Here is a 19,476-nt window from a genome sequence, read left to right as displayed (position 1 = left end):
TTTATTCATTTTTCCCCTGCGATTATTTTAGTACCTGAAGGACCACCACAAAACTGTGTAACAGGAAACATTACGGGAAAATCTTTTTCAATTTCATGTGATCCACCAATGACAGTAACCGGGAAATTTAGTTATAGAGTTGAATTATATGGGCCATCAGGTAAGTCTTAATTGGTTTTGTGTTTACCTTTTAGAATAAGAATATTATAAAATATGTTACTGGTATCAATTTTTTAAAAGTATCAGACTACTTTTATTATTTTTTAATTTTTTTTATTGATTTCAGATAGGAAGGGAGAGGGAAAGAGAGATCGAAACATCAATACTGAGAGAGAATCATTGATCGGCTGCCTCCTGCACGCCCCCTACTGGGGGTCGAGCCCGCAACCGGGCATGTGCCCTTGACCAGAATTGAACCAGGACCCCTTCAGTCCACAGGCTGATGCTCTATCCACTTAGCCAAACCGGCTAGGGCAAAAGTATCAGACTCCTTTTAAAAAGACCCTGTAAATGAAGCAAATAATTGAAAAGTAATAAGGAGGGTGAGGCTCTTTGAAATTTTTGTTTAAAACCATAAATAAGTATAAGGATGGCAAAACACTATCCATGTTTTATATTTGTTGAGGACCAGCTGAACTAGAGATAACCCCTCATGAAGAAAAGTATTAGAGGAGATATACAGAGACCTCCCCGCCACCAGCTGATAGCCTAATTTTGAAAATGAAATGTATTTTAATAAACACTGCCTTTATAATTATTCAGTGTGTATACATTTTTGGGGACACCCTATATGTCTTCATATTTGAACAAGAGGACCTTGAGTTATTCTGATTACAAATATATTTATGAAGAACAATAGTCTTAGATGATACTAAATCAGATTTCTGCTTAGAATAAGGACTCCATTTCTAATAGTTAGAGCTCTCTGAAAATAATATGAGCAGCTTTATGAAGTGTCAAGTTCTCCATCTTTGTGAACAAGGAGAACTTTGGCATCCATTTGTCATAGATATTTCGAGGGATTGAAATACTGTATTATTGGGAGTCAATTAAAAAAATCTAAAATTGTTTCCTAATTTGAGATCTATGGTTATACAAGAGAAGTTAAATTCAAATAACAATGAAATAACATAAACTCACATATTATTATTTATGTGGAAGAATGAAAAAATAGAGTTCCAAATTATTCATTGTGAAACTTTTATGAATCTCATGAGTAACCTTTATTTTTCATTCCTAAGTACCCATGCTCCTAAAATTCTGAAATACTTGCAGTTTTTAAAAAACAGTAGTCCTTTCTTCTCCTCCCAACCCTTTCTTCTTTCTGGAACACAGAGATAAGCACAATACAGAGACATGCCTTTTCTGTATGTTTTGGTATTATTTTACAAAACATTGACAAGGTAATCTTTCATCTGTGAAACTGATAAATCAAGTGAGATGCATTTAGTAACGATTGCAGTTAATAACATGGAGGTCATTAGCAATCTTGGCAAGAACAGTTATGAGGAAGTGTGGTGGTAAATGACTGAGTGGGATGGATTCAAGAGAATGGGAGAACACTGTAGTAGTGGGTAACAGACAACTCTTGAGCTTTCCTGCAAAGTGAAGCAATGAAAGGAAGCAGAGAGTGGGGGTAGGGGTAAGCAGAGTTAACAGGGTTTCCCCCCGACAAAGAACAAATAATTCTTGTTTGTTGTCTGATGTGAATGAAGAAAGAAACAAAAATTTAATGATATAAGAAAGGCAAGAATTATTGGGAAGATGTTTTTGTGTAGGCAGAAGTTGAGATCTTTTGCTTAAATGTAGGGATTGGTTTGAGATAAGAATACAGATGGTTTGTCCATAGTGCAGACTGCAAGGCAGAATATTTGAGTACAGAGGCTGGTAAATAGGTAATTTTGTTGGTGGGAGTCTGTGGCAGATCTTTTCTGATTGATTTAATTTTTTTAATGGAATGAGAAGCAAGACTATCAACTGTGAGTGATGATGGAGCAGACAGACTTTTGAACTCGGAGGAGGGAATAGAAAGTACAAAATAATCATGTAGAAGAACAGAGGGAGTGATAGGACTGGGAATTGAGGAAGGTTCTAGGCACCATTACGGGCTCATTTGAGATGTGGTAATGAATAAAGTGATACCAGTCAGAGTGGTTTGTGTTTTTCTCCAGCTCCCTTCAACAAGAGAAGGGCAAGGGAATTGAAGACTTATGTCAGGCAGTGATTCTAATTGACAGAGACATTGAGGAAATCAAGTGGTAAAGGACCAAACAAAATAAAATAGAAGAGGTGGTAAAATAAATGGGTTGGAGGTCTCAATGGACTCAAAGAATTGTTGTTTCAGGGTTCTAGAGAAAGTGAATAGGAGATAAGAAAGAATGATTGGAAAGTTGAATGAAATTGAGATTATGGAGGATTTGCAGTTATTGGTAATAGTGATAACCAAGTTATGGCCATGAGAGAGTGACTGAGTTAGAGTGCAGGACTAGATTACTTAAAAAGAGCTCAAAGTAGTTTAAGGATTATCTCTAGGAATATTGAAATCACTACAAATTAAGATGGTAGCATTAAAGAAGGTGACATTGAAGTCGTAGGTACTCCATCCAGAATGAAGGTGAGTGACCCTGGGGTTAGAAGATCACTACAACATGAGGGCTAGTGGATTTCATTCTAACATCATATTTAAAACTGTAGGATTTTATAAGGAGGGAGCTAGAATGGCCTATGACAGGGTAATAAGGAACAAGGAAAACACCACATCTGAAGGGCTAATCATGTCGTAAGGTCTCTGGGGAAAAATAGACTACCACTATTGGGAAGGCTGAAGGGAACAGAAGTGGCCCTTAGAGGGGACAGTCAGATTTCAACTACAGCAAGAAGGTGAAAGAACTATTTAGTGGAAAAGTTCAGGATTTAAGGAATTTTGATGCTGGACTACTTAAGGAATTTTTCTCAGAAGCTAAATTAGAAATGTTTTCTAAATAAAATTTTCTATAGATGAAAATGAGAATATTTAGCATTATAATTGACTAAATTTGAATACAAAATACTGTCACCGATTTTTTAAAATGAATCTTTATTGTTGAAAATATTACATATGTCCTCTTTTCCCCCCATTACCCTTTCCCACCCCTCCCCCACCCCCAAGCCTTCACCACCCACTGCCTGTGTCCTTGGGTTATGCATATAAGCATATGAGTTCATTGGTTGATCTCTTCTCCCCTCTACCCTCCCCTGCCTTCCCTCTGAGATTTGACAGTCTGTTCGATGTTTCTGTGTCTCTGGGTGTATTTTTGTTCATCAGTTTATGTTGGTCATTAGATTCCACATATGAGTGAGATCATGTGATATTTATCTTTCTCTGACTGGCTTATTTTGCTTAGCATAATGCTCTCTAAGCCCATCCATGCTGTTGCAAATGGTAAGAGTTCTTTCTTTTTATAGCTACATAGTATTCCATTGCATAGATGTACCATAGTTTTTTGTTTTTTTAAAATATATTTTATTGATTTTTTACAGAGAGGAATAGAGAGTTAGAAACATCGATGAGAGAGAAACATCAATCAGCTGCCTCCTGCACATGCCCTACTGGGGATGTGCCCACAACCAACGTACATGCCCTTGACTGGAATTGAGCCTGGGACCCTTGAGTCCTCAGACCGATGCTCTATCCACTGAGCCAAACCGGTTAGGGCTGTACCACAGTTTTTTAATCCACTCATCTGCTGATGGGCACTTAGGCTGTTTCCAAATCTTAGCTATGGTGAATTGTGCTGCTATGAACATAGGGGTGCATATATCCTTTCTGATTGGTGTTTCTAGTTTCTTGGGATATATTCCTAGAAGTGGGATCACTGGGTCAAATGGGAGTTAATTTTTAATTTTTTGAGGAAACTCCATACTGTTTTCCACAGTGGCTGCACCAGTCTGCATTCCCACCAGCAGTGGAGGAGGGTTCCTTTTTCTCCACATCCTTGCCAACAATTGCCATTTGTTGATTTGTTAATGATAGCCATTCTCACAGGTGGTACCTCATTGTCATTTTGATTTGCATCTCTGGAATGATCAGTGACTTGGAGCACTTTTTCATATGCCTTTTGGCCTACTGTATGTCCATTTTGGAGAAGTGTCTATTGAGGTCCTTTGCCCATTTTTTGATTGGATTGTTTATCTTCCTTTTGTTAAGTTGTATGAGTTCCCTATAAATGTTGGAGATTAAACCCTTAAGGGTGATAACATTGGCAAATATGTTCTCCAATGCAGTGGGCTTTCTTATTGTTTTTTTGATGGTTTCTTTTGCTGTGCAGAAGCTTTTTATTATGATGTAGTCCCATTTGTTTATTTTCTCTTTAGTTTCCATTGCCCTAGGAGCTATATTGGTAAAAATATTGCTAGGACATATGTCTGACATTTTGCTGCTTACAGATTCTTCTAAGATTTTTATGGTTTCCTGTCTTATGTTTAAGTCCTTTATCCATTATAAGTTTGTTTTTGTGTATGGTGTAAGTTGGTGGTCTAGTTTCATTTTATTTATTTATTTTTTTGCATGTGTCTGTCCAAGTTTCCCAACACCATTTATTGCAGAGACTGTCTTGACTCCATTGTATCCTCTTGCCTCCTTTGTCAAATATTAAATGAGCATAATGACTTCGATCGATTTCTGGGTTCTCTGTTCTGTTCCATTGGCCTATTTGCCTGTTTTAGTGCTAGTATCAGGTTGTTTTAAATACAGTGGCTTTGTAGTACAACTTGAAATCTGGTATTGTGATTCTTCCAACTTTGTTTTTCTTTCTCAAGATTGCTGCAGCTCTTCGAAGTCTTTTTTTGATTCCATGTAAATTTTTGGAGAATTTGTTCTAGCTCTGTGAAATATGCTGTTGGTATTTTAATAGGAATTGCATTGAATCTACAGATTGCCTTGTGTAGTATTGACATTTTAATGATGTTGATTCTACCAGTCCATGAGCATGGTATATTCTTCCACTTGCATATATCTTCCTCTATTTCTTTTTTCAGTGTCTTGTAGTTTTCCAAACTTTTACCACAGGTCTTTTACCTCCTTGGTTTAGTTTATTCCTAAGTATCTAAATTTTTTTGTTGCAGTGGTAAATGGGGTTGTTTGTTTGTTTTCCCTTTCTGAGAGTTCATGTATAAAAATGCCATAGATTTCTGGGTATTAATTTTATATTCTACTATGTTGATAAATTGATTTATTAAATCTAGTAGTTCTAATGTATTCCTTTAAAATATGTCAAAAAATAACATGGGAATTGAACAGGACTTTATAATATAATAAAAGTCATTTAAACACTGGATAATTTTCATGTTATTTTTGTTATTTTAATTAAATTGATAACAATGCATGATTAAACTAAATGTTTAAAATATATTTAAATGTTATAGTGCCCTGGCCAGTATGCTCAGTGCTTAGAACATTGCCCATGCATGGAAAGGTCGTGGGTTTGATTCCCAGTCAAGGACATGTAGCTGGTCTGAACGTTTGATCCAGGCCACAGTCAGGGCAGGTGCGGGGGGCAACCAATTGATGTGTCTCTCTCACATCATGTTTCCCTCTCTCTCTCTCCCCCCCTTCCCCCATACCTTCTTCTCTTCCACTCTCTCTAAAAAAAAAATCACTGGAAAAAATATCCTCTGGTGAGGATTAACAACAAAAATAAATTGTATTAAAAAACAATGCAGCCGAAACCGGTTTGGCTCAGTGGATAGAGCGTCGGCCTGCGGACTGAAAGGTCCCAGGTTCGATTCCGGTCAAGGGCATGTACCTGGGTTGCGGGCACATCCCCAGTGGGAGATGTGCAGGAGGCAGCTGATCGATGTTTCTCTCTCATCGATGTTTCTAACTCTCTATCTCTCTCCCTTCCTCTCTGTGAAAAATCAATAAAATATATTTAAAAAAAACAAAAACAAAAAAAAAAAAACAATGCACAAGTTAGCACTTTAAATGCTGTTCTTGGCTGTATCCTTTTATGTGAGAATGATTACATGTTTAATGAGAAAATAATCCACAGGTATCTTATTTCGCTTTTTTCAGGTCGGATTTTGGATAACAGCACAAAAGACCTTAAGTTTGCATTCACTAACCTAACACCATTTACAATGTATGATGTATATGTTGCTGCAGAAACCAGTGCAGGGATGGGACCCAAATCAAATATCTCAGTATTCACTCCCCCAGAAGGTAAGAACATCTCCTTTAGTGTATTAATTAGATGTTTTTGCTCTGCTTGTGAATTTTGTTGCATTGATTAAACATTATATTACAAGCTATTTGGCTTATATAGGGTGTCCCAAGAAATGTACACCCACACTTTGAATAATTATAAAATCAGTGTTTATTAAAATACATTTCATTTTCAAAATTGAGCTTCCAGCTGTTGAAGTGTGTATACATTTTTTAGGACACCACATATGTATTTAATTCATGTTATTTCCTTATCAGGTGGCTACCTAGTACATTCTAAACATATGTTCCTCAGAACATTGAACCCACAGTATACTTCATAATAAGAGGTTAGGAAACACACTACATGCAGTAACAGACCTGTTCACAATGAATATTGGCAAAACCTCAAGAAATCTTAAACAAACATATATTTAACATTGTTTAACTCACATTATTTGATGTAGAATATATATTTTTTCACAGATTAATGTTCAGAGGAATCCATATCCCCAATGCCTGTAACAAAATATGCTTATAATGAAGAGGATATTTTAAGCAAGTAAGGAATCCTAGAGGGTGCATAATACTAATTTACAAACATATACTGAAATTATTAAAATAATATTTCTCCTAAAGAAACACTTTTATTTGTATCTTGTAAACATCACAGTTTTAGGTGAAGTATAGTGTTTAAAAAATGTTACCATACTCTTTTATAACATTTTTTTTTTTTTTGGCTTACAGCAAACTTGTTAATTGTCTTTATTTCTATTTAGGGATTGTATAACTGAAAAGAATACAATAATTTTTTCACAACCACATTAACACTTTAAAAATTTAACATACAGTAACATAAATTAAATACATTCATATGGGAACATACATGGGCATGCATACAGCACACACACACACACACACACACACACACACACACACACAAGATTGGGCATGAATTCATCAGAAATATCCAATCAAGTACTTCACCATTAGAGGGCAGCAACCATTAGGGAATTATGCACTTCCCTTCAAAAAACAGTAAAATGATATTTTATTGTTTAAAGAACCTACAAATTATGTTTTATATCACTTTCAAATGAAAATGCTAATGCATATATGGTTTCAATACACCGATTAAGAAAGAGATGCATACGCATAAGGAAAATGTTCTCACTTTTTTCTATTAATTTTTTTCCTTCAAGTTTCTATTAGAAGAGGTTTTGCTTTTATATGTCTTCTCCACTAGAAGTTAATTTTTCCTAGTCTCCACCTAAAAACTGCTCTTAAGCATTTCCAGGAAAGCGGAACAGATTTATAGATATCTGTCAAGCACAGCAGAGCTCCCTGGCCCTCATATCACACCAGAGTGCTTGGGTTTGATTGCAATAGCATTTTCTCAACCAAGCTTATTGACCAGCTAATTTCTCTTCTTATGTTATACAATTAAATAATTAAAAACTTTTGTCTTCTTTCAAGTCAAACCAGTTTTGGTGCTTCTGAATCCACAATATAAGATTGTTTTATTGTCATCGTTCTTGGCCTACAGAGAAATAGAAAATATTGCTACATACAATCCCATGTTGTTTATTTTTAATATCATGTAAACATTCATTTCCCTTTTATTTCTGCATTTTTAGTCACAAAATAATAAGTATAATTTTAGGGACATTGTTCAATATATTTTACATGAGTTATTTTTCACACCGAATTATTTTCAATAAATGACTCTTATTTGCCCTGTGCAGCAAACAGTTTACCCTGAGTTTTATCTTACTATCTTCTTGGGCTACTCACCATATAGACCACATCTGTTTGGATCTCAGGAGGGTCCATTGACAGCAGGTGGACTCCAGCAAGGGCAGGAATGACATGGTTCTTAACTTCTGCATGCCAGCCTTCCTCCATGGAGTGCTTGGGGATTGCTCAACCTTAGGAAGGGCTTCGCTGGAATACTCTATCTAATGCAACGAATTAGCTTTCTACTTCTGACAACATTAATGAATCCTGGTCCCACTTGTTAAACTTTGTAATATAGGAATCTTTAAACTATATGAGAATACTCTAATAACTCATAAGAACTATATTCTTTCAATTAAAATTGATCTCTCAATTTTAGATGATTTTTTTCATTTATTGATACAACAGAGAATAGATTTTAAAGTTACTCAATTTATTTTCTTAATTTAGATTACTCTATTTTCTTCTCCATATTTTAAAGTAGGTTATAAATCTATTAAAAATTCATTAAGACAAACTTAAAAAAAAATCTTTATTGTTGAAAGTATTGCATATGTCCCTCCTCTTCCCCCCATTGATCCCTTCTAGCCTGCCCCCTGCCCCCTACCCTAGGCCTTCAGCACTGTATTGTCTGTATCCATGGATTATTCATATATGCATGCAAGTTCTTTGGTTGATCCCTTCCCAACTACCACCCTCCTAAGCCTTCCCTATGAGATTCCTCAGTCTGTTCATTAGGACAAATTTTTAAAACAACTGGGGCTCTAACAAATCTCTATATATTCATAGAAAAATGTTGAATTTACTCTTATAGAAAATAATATCTGCAATTACATTGCAATTGGGCTGATTTCATTAACACTGAGAATATTATGGTCTACAGTATACTTTGATTATCAAAGAAAAATCAATGTCATGTTATAGCAGTGGTACTATATATTTCATAAGATTCCTATATTTGCTTAATATTTTACTGAACAGATTTTTACATAAGAATGAAAAAGATGATTTTGAGGAAAAAGTGGTAACTTAATAATCTCCAGTGCTACAAAATGTCATGAGTTACCCAAATAAGAGACAGCAGAATGAGACAGTGCTTCTGAACATAGACAACAGCATTTTCTTATTATTTGTATGGGGCTTAAAAAACCTTATGTGCCCTGGCTGGTGTTGCTAATTGGTTAGAGCCTCTGTCTGCTCTGCAGGTTTGATTCCTGGTCAGGGGCATATACCTGGTTTGCAGGTCAGGATGCATGTGGAAGGCAACCAATCAATGTATCTCTCTCTTTTTTAAAAAAATATATATTTTATTGATTTTTTACAGAGAGGAAGGGAGAGGGATAGAGAGTTAGAAACATCGATGAGAGAGAAACATTGATCAGCTGCCTCCTGTACACTCCCCACTGGGGATGTGCCCGCAACCAAGGTACATGCCCTTGACTGGAATCGAACCTGGGACCCTTGAGTCCGCAGGCCGATGCTCTATCCACTAAGCCAAACTGGTTAGGGCTGTTTATTTTATTTTTTTTAGAGAGAATAGAAGGAAGGGAGAGGGAGAGAAAGAGAAACATTGATGTGAAAGAGATACATTGAGCCTTGACTGGTTTGGCTCAGCTGATAGAGCGTCGGCCTGCGGACTCAAGGGTCCCAGGTTCGATTCTGGTCAAGGGCATGTACCTTGGTTGCGGGCACATCCCCAGTGGGGTGTGTGCAGGAGGCAGCTGATGAATGTTCCTCTCTCATCCATGTTTCTAACTCTCTATCCCTCTCCCTTCCTCTCTGTACAAAATCAATAAAATACATTAAAAAAATAAAATAAAATAAATAAATGGAAAGGATTAACAACAAAAACAAATCTTAAGTAAAATTTGTTGCTTCAATATCACCTAATAACATTTCTATCACTAGTGTCACATGTTTTGTAATGAGTTTAACATCATATAAAGCAGACAAAGTATTGGAAGCCATATTTACTTCCCCATAAATAGGCTATAGAAGTTAGACTTTTGTTTTCAGTGATTTCAACTTGCTACTTTCTGCAAATGGCAGTAAAACTTTTTGTAGGGAAATCACTGAGAGACTGTCAACTTTGTGTTTTTCAGGATTTTCAGTGACATTTATTTTTCAATAGTTTTTGGGGTTTTTTTTACAATGTGTTTCTAACGGAAATTGAATTTGCTCCATAATGGTAAAAATTATTTTAATGTATTTTCTTTACCCAGTGTCATTTGTCTTCATTTTGTTTTTTCTTCTAGTTTTTTATTTGAAAACTTAAAGTCATTTGGAATATTTTTTACCAACCATAAATCAACTCTGTTTCTCATTTATTAGCAAAATTTATAGATGTATTGACTTGAGTTTTACATAGTCCCTGTAGACAATACAATAACTAATTGCCTTGTGTGTTTGATTTTCTTTAGTTGGTTTGGTATCAATATTAAAGGAGCTTGATCTAATCCACACTTCTCTGGTTTCCCTATAAAGAATTTGTGGCATAACAGATCAAATATCTTTCTGAAGATAAGATACAATACTGCCTACTTCCTTTCCTTTATCCCCTAAGCCTTTTCTTCTTTTATAAGAAAAAAGAAAGATAGGTATGCAGTCATTCTGATACAAGTTTGGGGTACATTTTTAAGGTAATATAGAACCATTTAATTTTTACCTGAATCATAATTTTAGGCATTAGTACCATGGGGCAATACTTACTACGTCATATTAAAACACCTTCTAAATTAGAAGATGAAGACACTATCTGCTACTATCCTAAGCTGTCTAACTAAGAGATGGCCAACTATGTACTGGGTAGTTTGTGGTATCCTACTTCATTAATGTGTTACATCAAGTGGAGCTAACTGTTACATCAAATTTCACTTATTTTCTAGGAGGCAAGGTTTAGCTGCCTGATTAATCTGATTAATGCAATCATTAAATTGGCTTCATAAATTGAGATTCCACTACATGGATTCAAATTAAATAGAAAAATGACCTTTCTCTTCTATAAATATGTTATGCAGTACTGGCTAAGGTTTTATCTACGTCGTGATGCCAAAATACAATATGGGAGAAAGGTGGAATGGGAGCATTGCTAATTAAATGGCCGAGTTGTTTTCATACTACTCAGTCAATTGGAAAGTTTCTCCACCTTTGAAAAATATGTGTTGGTAAATATGATAATAAAAAAATAAGCTCTGGGGACAATATCTGTTAATGAAATAAAACTTGTATAAGAGGTGACCTGTGCAAAATGTTTTATCTATCTTATTTCTCCCTCTGTCTCCAAGTGCTCAGAGCAGTGTGACTATATGAGTGCTCTGTTGAGTGATGAACGAATGAATCAATGATAGTGGGGTCCTAGCCTAGAACTCTTCCTCCATCCTTCAAAGGACAGTTTTCTCTTGAGATTAGAACTCCTGTGGGAGATCAATCTAAAGAGTTATCCTTCTATTTAGAGGTATACCAAAATGTTTTTAGAATAGAAGATTCAAAGGATTAGCAAATTACAGATGTATAGCCATGTTATGTTTATCTCCACTTTTCAGAACAGATTTTACCCTCATTGGACACTAGAATCTTGCCTGTAATAATCAAATAATATGTTCTTTGGCCTGAACGAATTATTCATCCATCTAGCCATTAAATATTCAAAAAAATGTTTAGAAATATTTATATTATTACAATATCTAGAGAGCTTTTTAAATGGTTATGTCATAGAGATAAAAAAAACCACTCTTAATTACTGGATGAAAATGCCATATAGTTTAATTTCATGGTTAATTTAAACATGATTCTATTCACTAATTATAGATAACTAGAGGCCTGGTGCATGAAATTCATGCATGGGGGAGGGGGTGTCCCTCAGCCCAGCCTGCACCCACTCTAATCTGGGACCCCTTGGGGGATGTCAGACTGCTGGTTTAGGTCCAATCAGGCCTAAACCGGAAGTTGGACATCCCTCTCACAATCCGGGACTGCTGGCTCCTGACCTCTCACTTGCCTGCCTGCCTGACTGATTGCCCTTAACTGCTTCTGCTTGCCAGCCTGATCACCCCCTAACCATTCCCCTGCTGGCCTGATCACCCCCAACTGCCCTCCCCTGCAGGCCTGGTCCCCCCCAACTGCCCTCCCCTGCTGGCCTGATTGCCTACAACTGCCCTCCCCTGCTGGCCTGATTGCCTACAACTGCCCTCCCCTGCTGGCCATCTTATGGTGGCCACCTTGTGACGATGTGAGGGCGGCTACCTAGGGTTTTATTATATAGGATATTTATGGAAGTTGTGACATTAATTTTTAATTTCTTTATGTTATCTTAAAAGGGAACAGAGTAACTTTCCATTCATATTATACCCCTCCCCCCCCTTAAGGTGTCTCTCTTCTAAGTGAAATTTGCTAAACCTTTACTAATGTGAAATACCTCAGCTTAGGAAAATGAATTTAATATGTTACCACATCCTGATTATAAAGGACAATATTTTTCTGTCATATTTTTTTTTGAACCAACATTTTATAAATTCTCTTGAATCACTTGTTCTTTACAGAAACCTTACATAATAACAAGAATGATATAATTACACCAGTTTTATAGATAAGGAAACTGGATGGAGAGGTGAATTTGTAAGCACACATTGAGTTATAAGAAAAATGTGGACAAAGGCCCAGGGCAGTTTGTCCTTGATCCATTACTCCTTTGCACTGGAGTTTTCCTAGATGTCACTTTTGGTGACTTTATATCTAGAACAGCGGTTCTCAACCTGTGGGTCGCGAACAATGAAAATACATCCTGCATATCAGATATTTACATTACGATTCATAACAGTAACAAAATTACAGTTATGAAGTAGCAACGAAAATAATCTTATGTTTGGGGGTCACCACAACATGAGGAACTGTATTAAAGGATCGCAGCATTAGGAAGGTTGAGAACCACTGATCTAGAACTTGTTTTAAGTATTTGGTGCTTAGTCTTAAACCGATTAGTTTGTCCCTGTTTTTCTTTACTGAAATATGTAAGGGTCCCTGAAATTTGAGACTCATGTAATTAATTTTTAAAACCAGCAGATAAAAATCAACTCTTCAAACAATCTTATGTAATAAATTAAATGATAGCTTAATTGAATTTACCAACTGCATTTCATTGTATTCCAAGTCTTCTAGATGTTGTTTTTTGATATGTTGTTTTAATTTGTATAAAGCCTTCAAGGTTTCTATTGTGCATTAATCATCCAAAAACAGCTTCGTCTGGGAAGTTATTTTTTATTAATGTAATTATTGGAACAAATATTATGACATTTTGATTTGGGGAAATTATTCCACGTTATCTTATTTCTTATTTTCATTTTTGAGAACAATGTGTAGAAATTTAACTTTAAATACCCTTGTATTTAAAGATTCTTATACATATTTAATTATTGATAAATTAATAATTGTTTTAGCCTGTTTTCTAGATGAATTTCTTATAGATCTTAAATCATTAAGAATTTGGAAAATTTTTTAAAATTTGAAAATGTATTTTAAAATTTCCACATCCTTATTTTTATTTACATTTTTAGTTCCAGGTGCAGTATTTGATTTACAGCTTGCAGAAGTAGAAGCCACACAAATAAGAATTACTTGGAAGAAACCACGACAAGCAAATGGAATCATTAACCAATACCGAGTGAAAGTGGTAGTTTCAGAGACCGGAGCAATTTTGGAAAATACTTTGCTCACGGGAAAAGAGGTATTGCCTTTTAGTTTACATCTTAGTGAGCCCTTTCTACTTGGTCCTGGCACAGGATAACTTGGAAGGTTTTCAGTCACTCACACAAAATACTTGACAAGCTTTATAGTAGAATGTGAAGTAAATTTGGGCCTTGTTGATAATCTAGTTGGATCATATTTCATTTTAAGACAGATATTATTAGTGACATGTTATTATTCTCTTTCAGCATATGAAAAATGTTAATTGAGCAATTAAGTAGGCAAAAGGTCCTTTCATATAAGAATATTATTATGGTAATTCAGTTAATAATTGTTTCAAAACTCCTATTATAATTTAAATAATCCTCCTAAGGTTGTGTTTGCAATTGGAACAACAATAGGTACAGTCATTTTAGTAGCTATTGTTGACAAATGGTTATGTCCATTTAGCCTTAGGAAAGTAAATTTCTCAGAGCTGCCTTATTTTTAAAAAAGTACATTTTATTAAAGAAATCAAATAACTAAATAAAAGAAATTAAATCATATTATAGATGTAAAATAAGAGGACAATGTTTGTGTTCTGGCCACCCTGGAAGTCTTGCTTTTTGCCTTTGTTTCTGTTAGGAAGCACAAGCAGCCCTGACTTTCCTTCACTGATTTTATTCACCTCTTCCAGCCAGCTCTTCACTGTGAGGACCCCTAAGCCTCCAGACTTGTCAAATCCAGATTGTTTTTTTAATTGAAATTATTGGGGTGACATTGGTTTGCAAACCATACAGGTTTCAAGTGTACAACTCAATCAAATATCACCTGCACACTGCTTGCTGGGAGCACATAGAATAAACAAACAGGACCAGTGAGTTCACCTGGAGGACTAGCTTGGAGGCGCTGCCCAATGGTTATTCACCAGTTGGCTTCTACTGTTTTGGTTCAAAATCACTGCATTTTCCAATTGTGCTGTTATTTTCCCCACTTGCTAGTCACTCGGTTTCTAACCCCAGCCTTCCTCTGTTTCTGGCATCTATCTGAAAGTTGACTCTTCTAGGTGCTCAATGCATTCTGGCTGCCCAGGATTATTACTCCGAGTTGTTCACCATCTCCAGACTAGGGTTCAGTTTTTTTTTTTTAATTAAATCTTTATTGTTCAGATTATTACATTTGTTACTCTTTTTTCCCCCCATAAGTCCCCTCCTCCCAGTTCCCGCCCCACCCTCTGCCCTCACTCCCCACCCACTGTCCTCTTCCATAGGTGCATGATTTTTGTCCAGTCTCTTTCCGCATCTCCCACACCCCTTTCCCCCCCAAGAATAGTCAGTCCATTCCCTTTCTATGTCCCTGATTCTATTATGATCACCAGATTATTTATTCACTTGATTCTTAGATTCATTTGTTGATAGATGCATATTTGTTGTTCATAATTTGTATCTTTACCTTTTTCTTCTTCTTCCTCTTCTTAAAGGATACCTTTCAGCATTTCATATAATCCTGGTTTGGTGGTGATGAACTCCTTTAGCTTTTCCTTATCTGTGAAGCTCTTTATCTGACCTTCCGTTCTGAATGATAGCTTTGCTGGATAAAGTAATCTTGGTTGTAGGTTCTTGCTATTCATCACTTTGAATATTTCTTGCCACTCCCTTCTGGCCTGCAAAGTTTCTGTTGAGAAATCAGCTGACAGTCGTATGGGTACTCCCTTGAAGGTAACTGGGTTTCTTTCTCTTGCTGCTTTTAAGATTCTCTCTTTGTCTTTTGCTCTTGGCATTTTAATGATGATGTGTCTTGGTGTGGTCCTCTTTGGATTCCTTTTGTTTGGGGTTCTCTTCGCTTCCTGGACCTGTAAGTCTATTTCTTTCACCAGGTGGGGGAAGTTTTCTGTCATTATTTCTTCAAGTAGGTTTTCAATATCTTGCTCTCTCTCATCTTCTGGCACCCCTATAATTCTGATGTTGGTACGCTTGAAGCTGTCCCAGAGGCTCCTTACACTATCTTCGTATTTTCGGATTCTTTTTTCATTTTGCTTTTCCAGTTGGGTGTTTTTTGCTTCTTTGTGTTTTGAATATTTGACTTGATTCTTGCGCTCCTCTGGTCTGCTGTTGGGTGTCTGTATAATATTCTTTATTTCAGTCAGTGTATGCTTAATTTCTAGTTGGTTCTTTATCATAACATCGAGGGTCTCATTAGATTTCTTGAGGATCTCACTACATTTATCAGCGGTCTCACCAGTCTTTTCGAGGGCCTTACTAAGTTTATCGGCAGCTTCTAGACAGTTCTTGAGAGACCTTAAAAGTGTGGTTTTGAGCTCTATATCTTCCATTTCTGACATTTGCGTCCTGTTTCTTTGTCTCCGCATTTTTTTATCTTTTCTTGGTGCACCCCCTAGTGGTCTTTGTGCGCAGTCTTGTAGTTAAGCCTTGATTGTTGTCAGTAATACCAGGGGTGATTTGACCTCCAGGCTAACTGGCTATGAGAGTCCGCTGTGTCTGCAGTGGGAGAGCTTCTGTGCTGGATCTCTAGGGCGGTGCTAATCTAGCGTTTGCCTGAGGCTATCCGGCAAATGGCTCTGCGCAGGGCTTGGGCGGGGCGGGTCCCCGGGGATCTACAGGGCGGGCCGGAGCGAGCAGTTATGGCTTCTCTCAGTTCCGTCCCTAGGGGCTCTGCCTCTCAGAGTCCCAGCAACTGCTGCAAACCTCAGAGAGAAAGCTGCCTTTGAGTTCTGACCGAAGCCAGACAGTCCCGCTTCTCCCGTTTGAGTCTGGGTCCCTAGAGACTCGCCCGGATCTGGAGCTCAGAGTCTGAAACTCCCTCCTGATTGAAAACAACAACCGCGCCCTCCGCCGCCAGCCCGCTTCGCGCGCGCACACTCCACACCTGAGTATTTCACTTCAGCACTGCGCCTCCTCTGAGTCTGGGTATGATATTCTCTTTCCTCCTAGTTGTAGAATTTCCACTCAGCCAGCCTTCCTGTGGTTCTGGATGATGTCTGTTCTGTCCTTTAGTTATATCTTTGAAGTGGTTGTTTGAGGCAGCAATCTCCCGTGTTAACCTATGCCGCCATCTTGGTTTCTCCGGGTTCAGTTTTAATCCTGTGTTGACTCCTTTCTTCTGTGAAAAGATGTTGAGTTCTACTTTCTTTGATACTCAGGTAAAAGGCAAAAACTCAACCCTTTACTCCTGCCCAAAAGGTCTTCTATTAGATAGATAGCTCTTTGGGGATTTAGGTGACAGGTCTCTTACACTTGGTTTTCTCTTGAAGGGAAGAGGAGGTTCTAGAGAGACTTGTTTGTAATTTTGCTTCTGTCTATATGATCTTCAATCCCTGTGACACAGTAGGGAGAACATGAGCTTTGGAATCATATAAATCTGGGTTTTGTCACTTACTGGGCTATACTGGGCAGAGAAGTTAAGAGCATGGACATAAGAGAGAATACTTGGGTTTAAACCTTGGTTTTGTCTTTATGGACAAATGAACTTTGAGCAAGTTGGCCTGGCATTCCTGAACTTCAGTTTCCTTTTCTCTAAGATAGGGATTATAAGAGTCCCTAAAACAAAAGGTTGGTAATAAGGATTTCATAGATTAATGTATGTAAAGAACTTAGAACTGTAAGTTGGCAGGTAGTAAGTACTGTGCTAAATAATTGTGACTTATTGTGATTATATTTTAGCATAGATTTTTCTTTTTTTAAAAAAAATTAAAAAAATTTAAATTACAGTTAACATACAATATTATATTAGTTTCAGGTGCATAGCATAGTTGATTAAGCATTTATATAATTTATGAAGTGATCACCCAGATAAGTCTAGTACCCATCTGATACATGGTTATTACAGAGTTATTGACTGCATTCTCTATGCTGTACTTTACATTCCTGTGACTGTTTTTATAACTGGCAGTTTCTGTTGTGATTATTAATCATGGCATTGGACCATTTGCCTTGGTTGGCACTCAATGTTACTTCCCTTATCATCTCTCGATACAGGAGACATTATACTTTACTTTTGTGATGGTATCTTCTTCATTAGATGGTGTTTGGGTTCACCTTGCAGGGAGACAGATATGGCTAAGGCTCTAAATTCCAACGGGCCAGCATCCTAGCATTGGCTCTGTCCTGTTCTAGGTCAAGAACTTAGACAAATCAACCTTTGGAGACATGGTGCCCTCATTTTAAAAAACGGACTTATATACCCACTTCAGAGAGTGAGGAATATATGATATAACAGATGATACCTCTGGGTTAGTGTCTTAATTTCTTATCCTTTTCCTTTTTTTAAAAAAAAAATATTTTATTGATTTTTTACAGAGAGGAAGGGAGAGGGATAGAGAGTTAGAAACATCGATGAGAGAGAAACTCGATCAGCTGCCTCCTGCACACCTCCTACTGGGGATGTGCCCGCAACCAAGGTACATGCCCTTAACTGGGATCAAACCTGGGACCCTTCAGTCCGCAGGCCGGTGCTCTACCCACTGAGCCATACTGGTCAGGGCTTATCCTTTTCCTTGATGTTGGCACCTGTGTTAGGATGACATTTTTCTTCTAGTCACTCTTTTAAAAAATATATTTTTACTAGAGGCCCGGTGCAAAATATTCATTCACAGGGGCCCTGCACCCTCTCCAATCTGGGACCCCTGGGGGGATGCCTGATTGCCTCTCATAATCCAGGACTGCTGGCTCCTAACCACTTACCTGCCTGCCTACCTGATTGCCCCTAACCCCTCTGTCTGCCTACCTGATCACCCCTAACCACCTCTGCCTGCCTGATCACCCCTAACCACCTCTGCCTGCCTGCCTGATAGCCCCTAACTGCTCCCCTGCTGGCCTGATCGTCCCTAACCACTTCTACCTCACCCCGCACCCGGGATCCAGGATTCCCTCCTCCGGCTGGTCACAGGCACCTGAGACCTGGGCTTCCCTCCCTCTGGCCGGCCATAGGCACCCAGGACCCGGGCCGGCTTTGTCTGGGCCAACTGCAGCCACAGGGCACCATGGGCAGGTGGCTTTGCCCGGGCCACAGACACAGGCGCCCAGGACTGCGGGGCAGGCGGCTTGTCCCTCTCCTGGGCCACAGCCACTGGTGCCTGGGACGGCGGGACGTGCAGCTTGTCCCTCTCCTGGGGCGCAGGTGCAGGCTCCGCTGCTGCCACCCAGGACCGTGGGGTGGGTGGCTTGTCCCTCTCCTGGGCTGCAACCCCAGCCGCTGACACCCGGGACCTAGGGGTGTGCGGCTTGTCCCTTTCCCGGGGCTGCAGCCTGGCTGGTCCCCATTCCTCTCTTGAGAGCTCATTTGTGCCTAGCTGGTCCCCATTCCTCTCCCCAGTGTTGAGTGTCTGAGCAGTTAAGGCGTGATGGTGTAATGGTATGATGACCATTTCCATATAAGCTCTTTATTATATAGGCTTTTTCAATTACAGTTGATGTAAAAATTTATATCAGCTTTAGGTGTACAATCCAGTGATTAGACATTTATATAACTTACAAAGGGATCATCCTAGTAAATCTAGTACCCATTTGATATCATACATAGTTATTACAATATTATTGACTATATTCCCTATATTGCACTTGACATCCCCATGACAGTTCTATAACTTCCAATTTGTACTTCTGAATCACCTTTTTTACCTATTCCCCCAACCTCCTCTAGCAACCATTAAAATGTTCTCTGTATCTATGATTTTGTTTCTGGTCTACTTCTTCATTTATTTTGTTCATTAGATTTCACACATAAGTGAATTCATATGGTGTTTGTCTTCCTCTGTCTGACCTATTTCACGCAGCACAATACCTTTTAAGTCCATTCTTTTGTCACAGATGGCAAGATCTCACTCTTTTCTTATGGCTGAGTCATATTTTATTGTACATATGCACCACTTCTTCTTTAACCAT

The 19,476-nt window shown here is 37.9% G+C and overlaps 1 protein-coding gene across 2 annotated transcripts in view; it reads left to right on the top strand.

Moving 5' to 3' along the window:
* Window positions 1-19,476, top strand: part of PTPRQ (protein tyrosine phosphatase receptor type Q) — a gene marked incomplete at both ends in the record, with an annotated part of 267,149 nt that overhangs the window by 66,473 nt on the left and 181,200 nt on the right. For both annotated transcript variants that reach the window (XM_081083373.1, XM_081083372.1), the window contains 3 exons: window positions 32-160; window positions 6,053-6,199; window positions 13,468-13,637. In XM_081083373.1, coding sequence (XP_080939499.1) covers window positions 32-160; window positions 6,053-6,199; window positions 13,468-13,637 — 446 coding nt within the window. The remainder of the gene's footprint in view (window positions 1-31; window positions 161-6,052; window positions 6,200-13,467; window positions 13,638-19,476) is intronic.

This window comes from Myotis nattereri (assembly GCF_964212035.1).
Source record: "Myotis nattereri genome assembly, chromosome: 2".
Lineage (NCBI taxonomy): Eukaryota > Metazoa > Chordata > Mammalia > Chiroptera > Vespertilionidae > Myotis > Myotis nattereri.
Note: the sequence above shows the minus strand (reverse complement) of the source record. Positions and strands in the feature narration are given on the sequence as shown.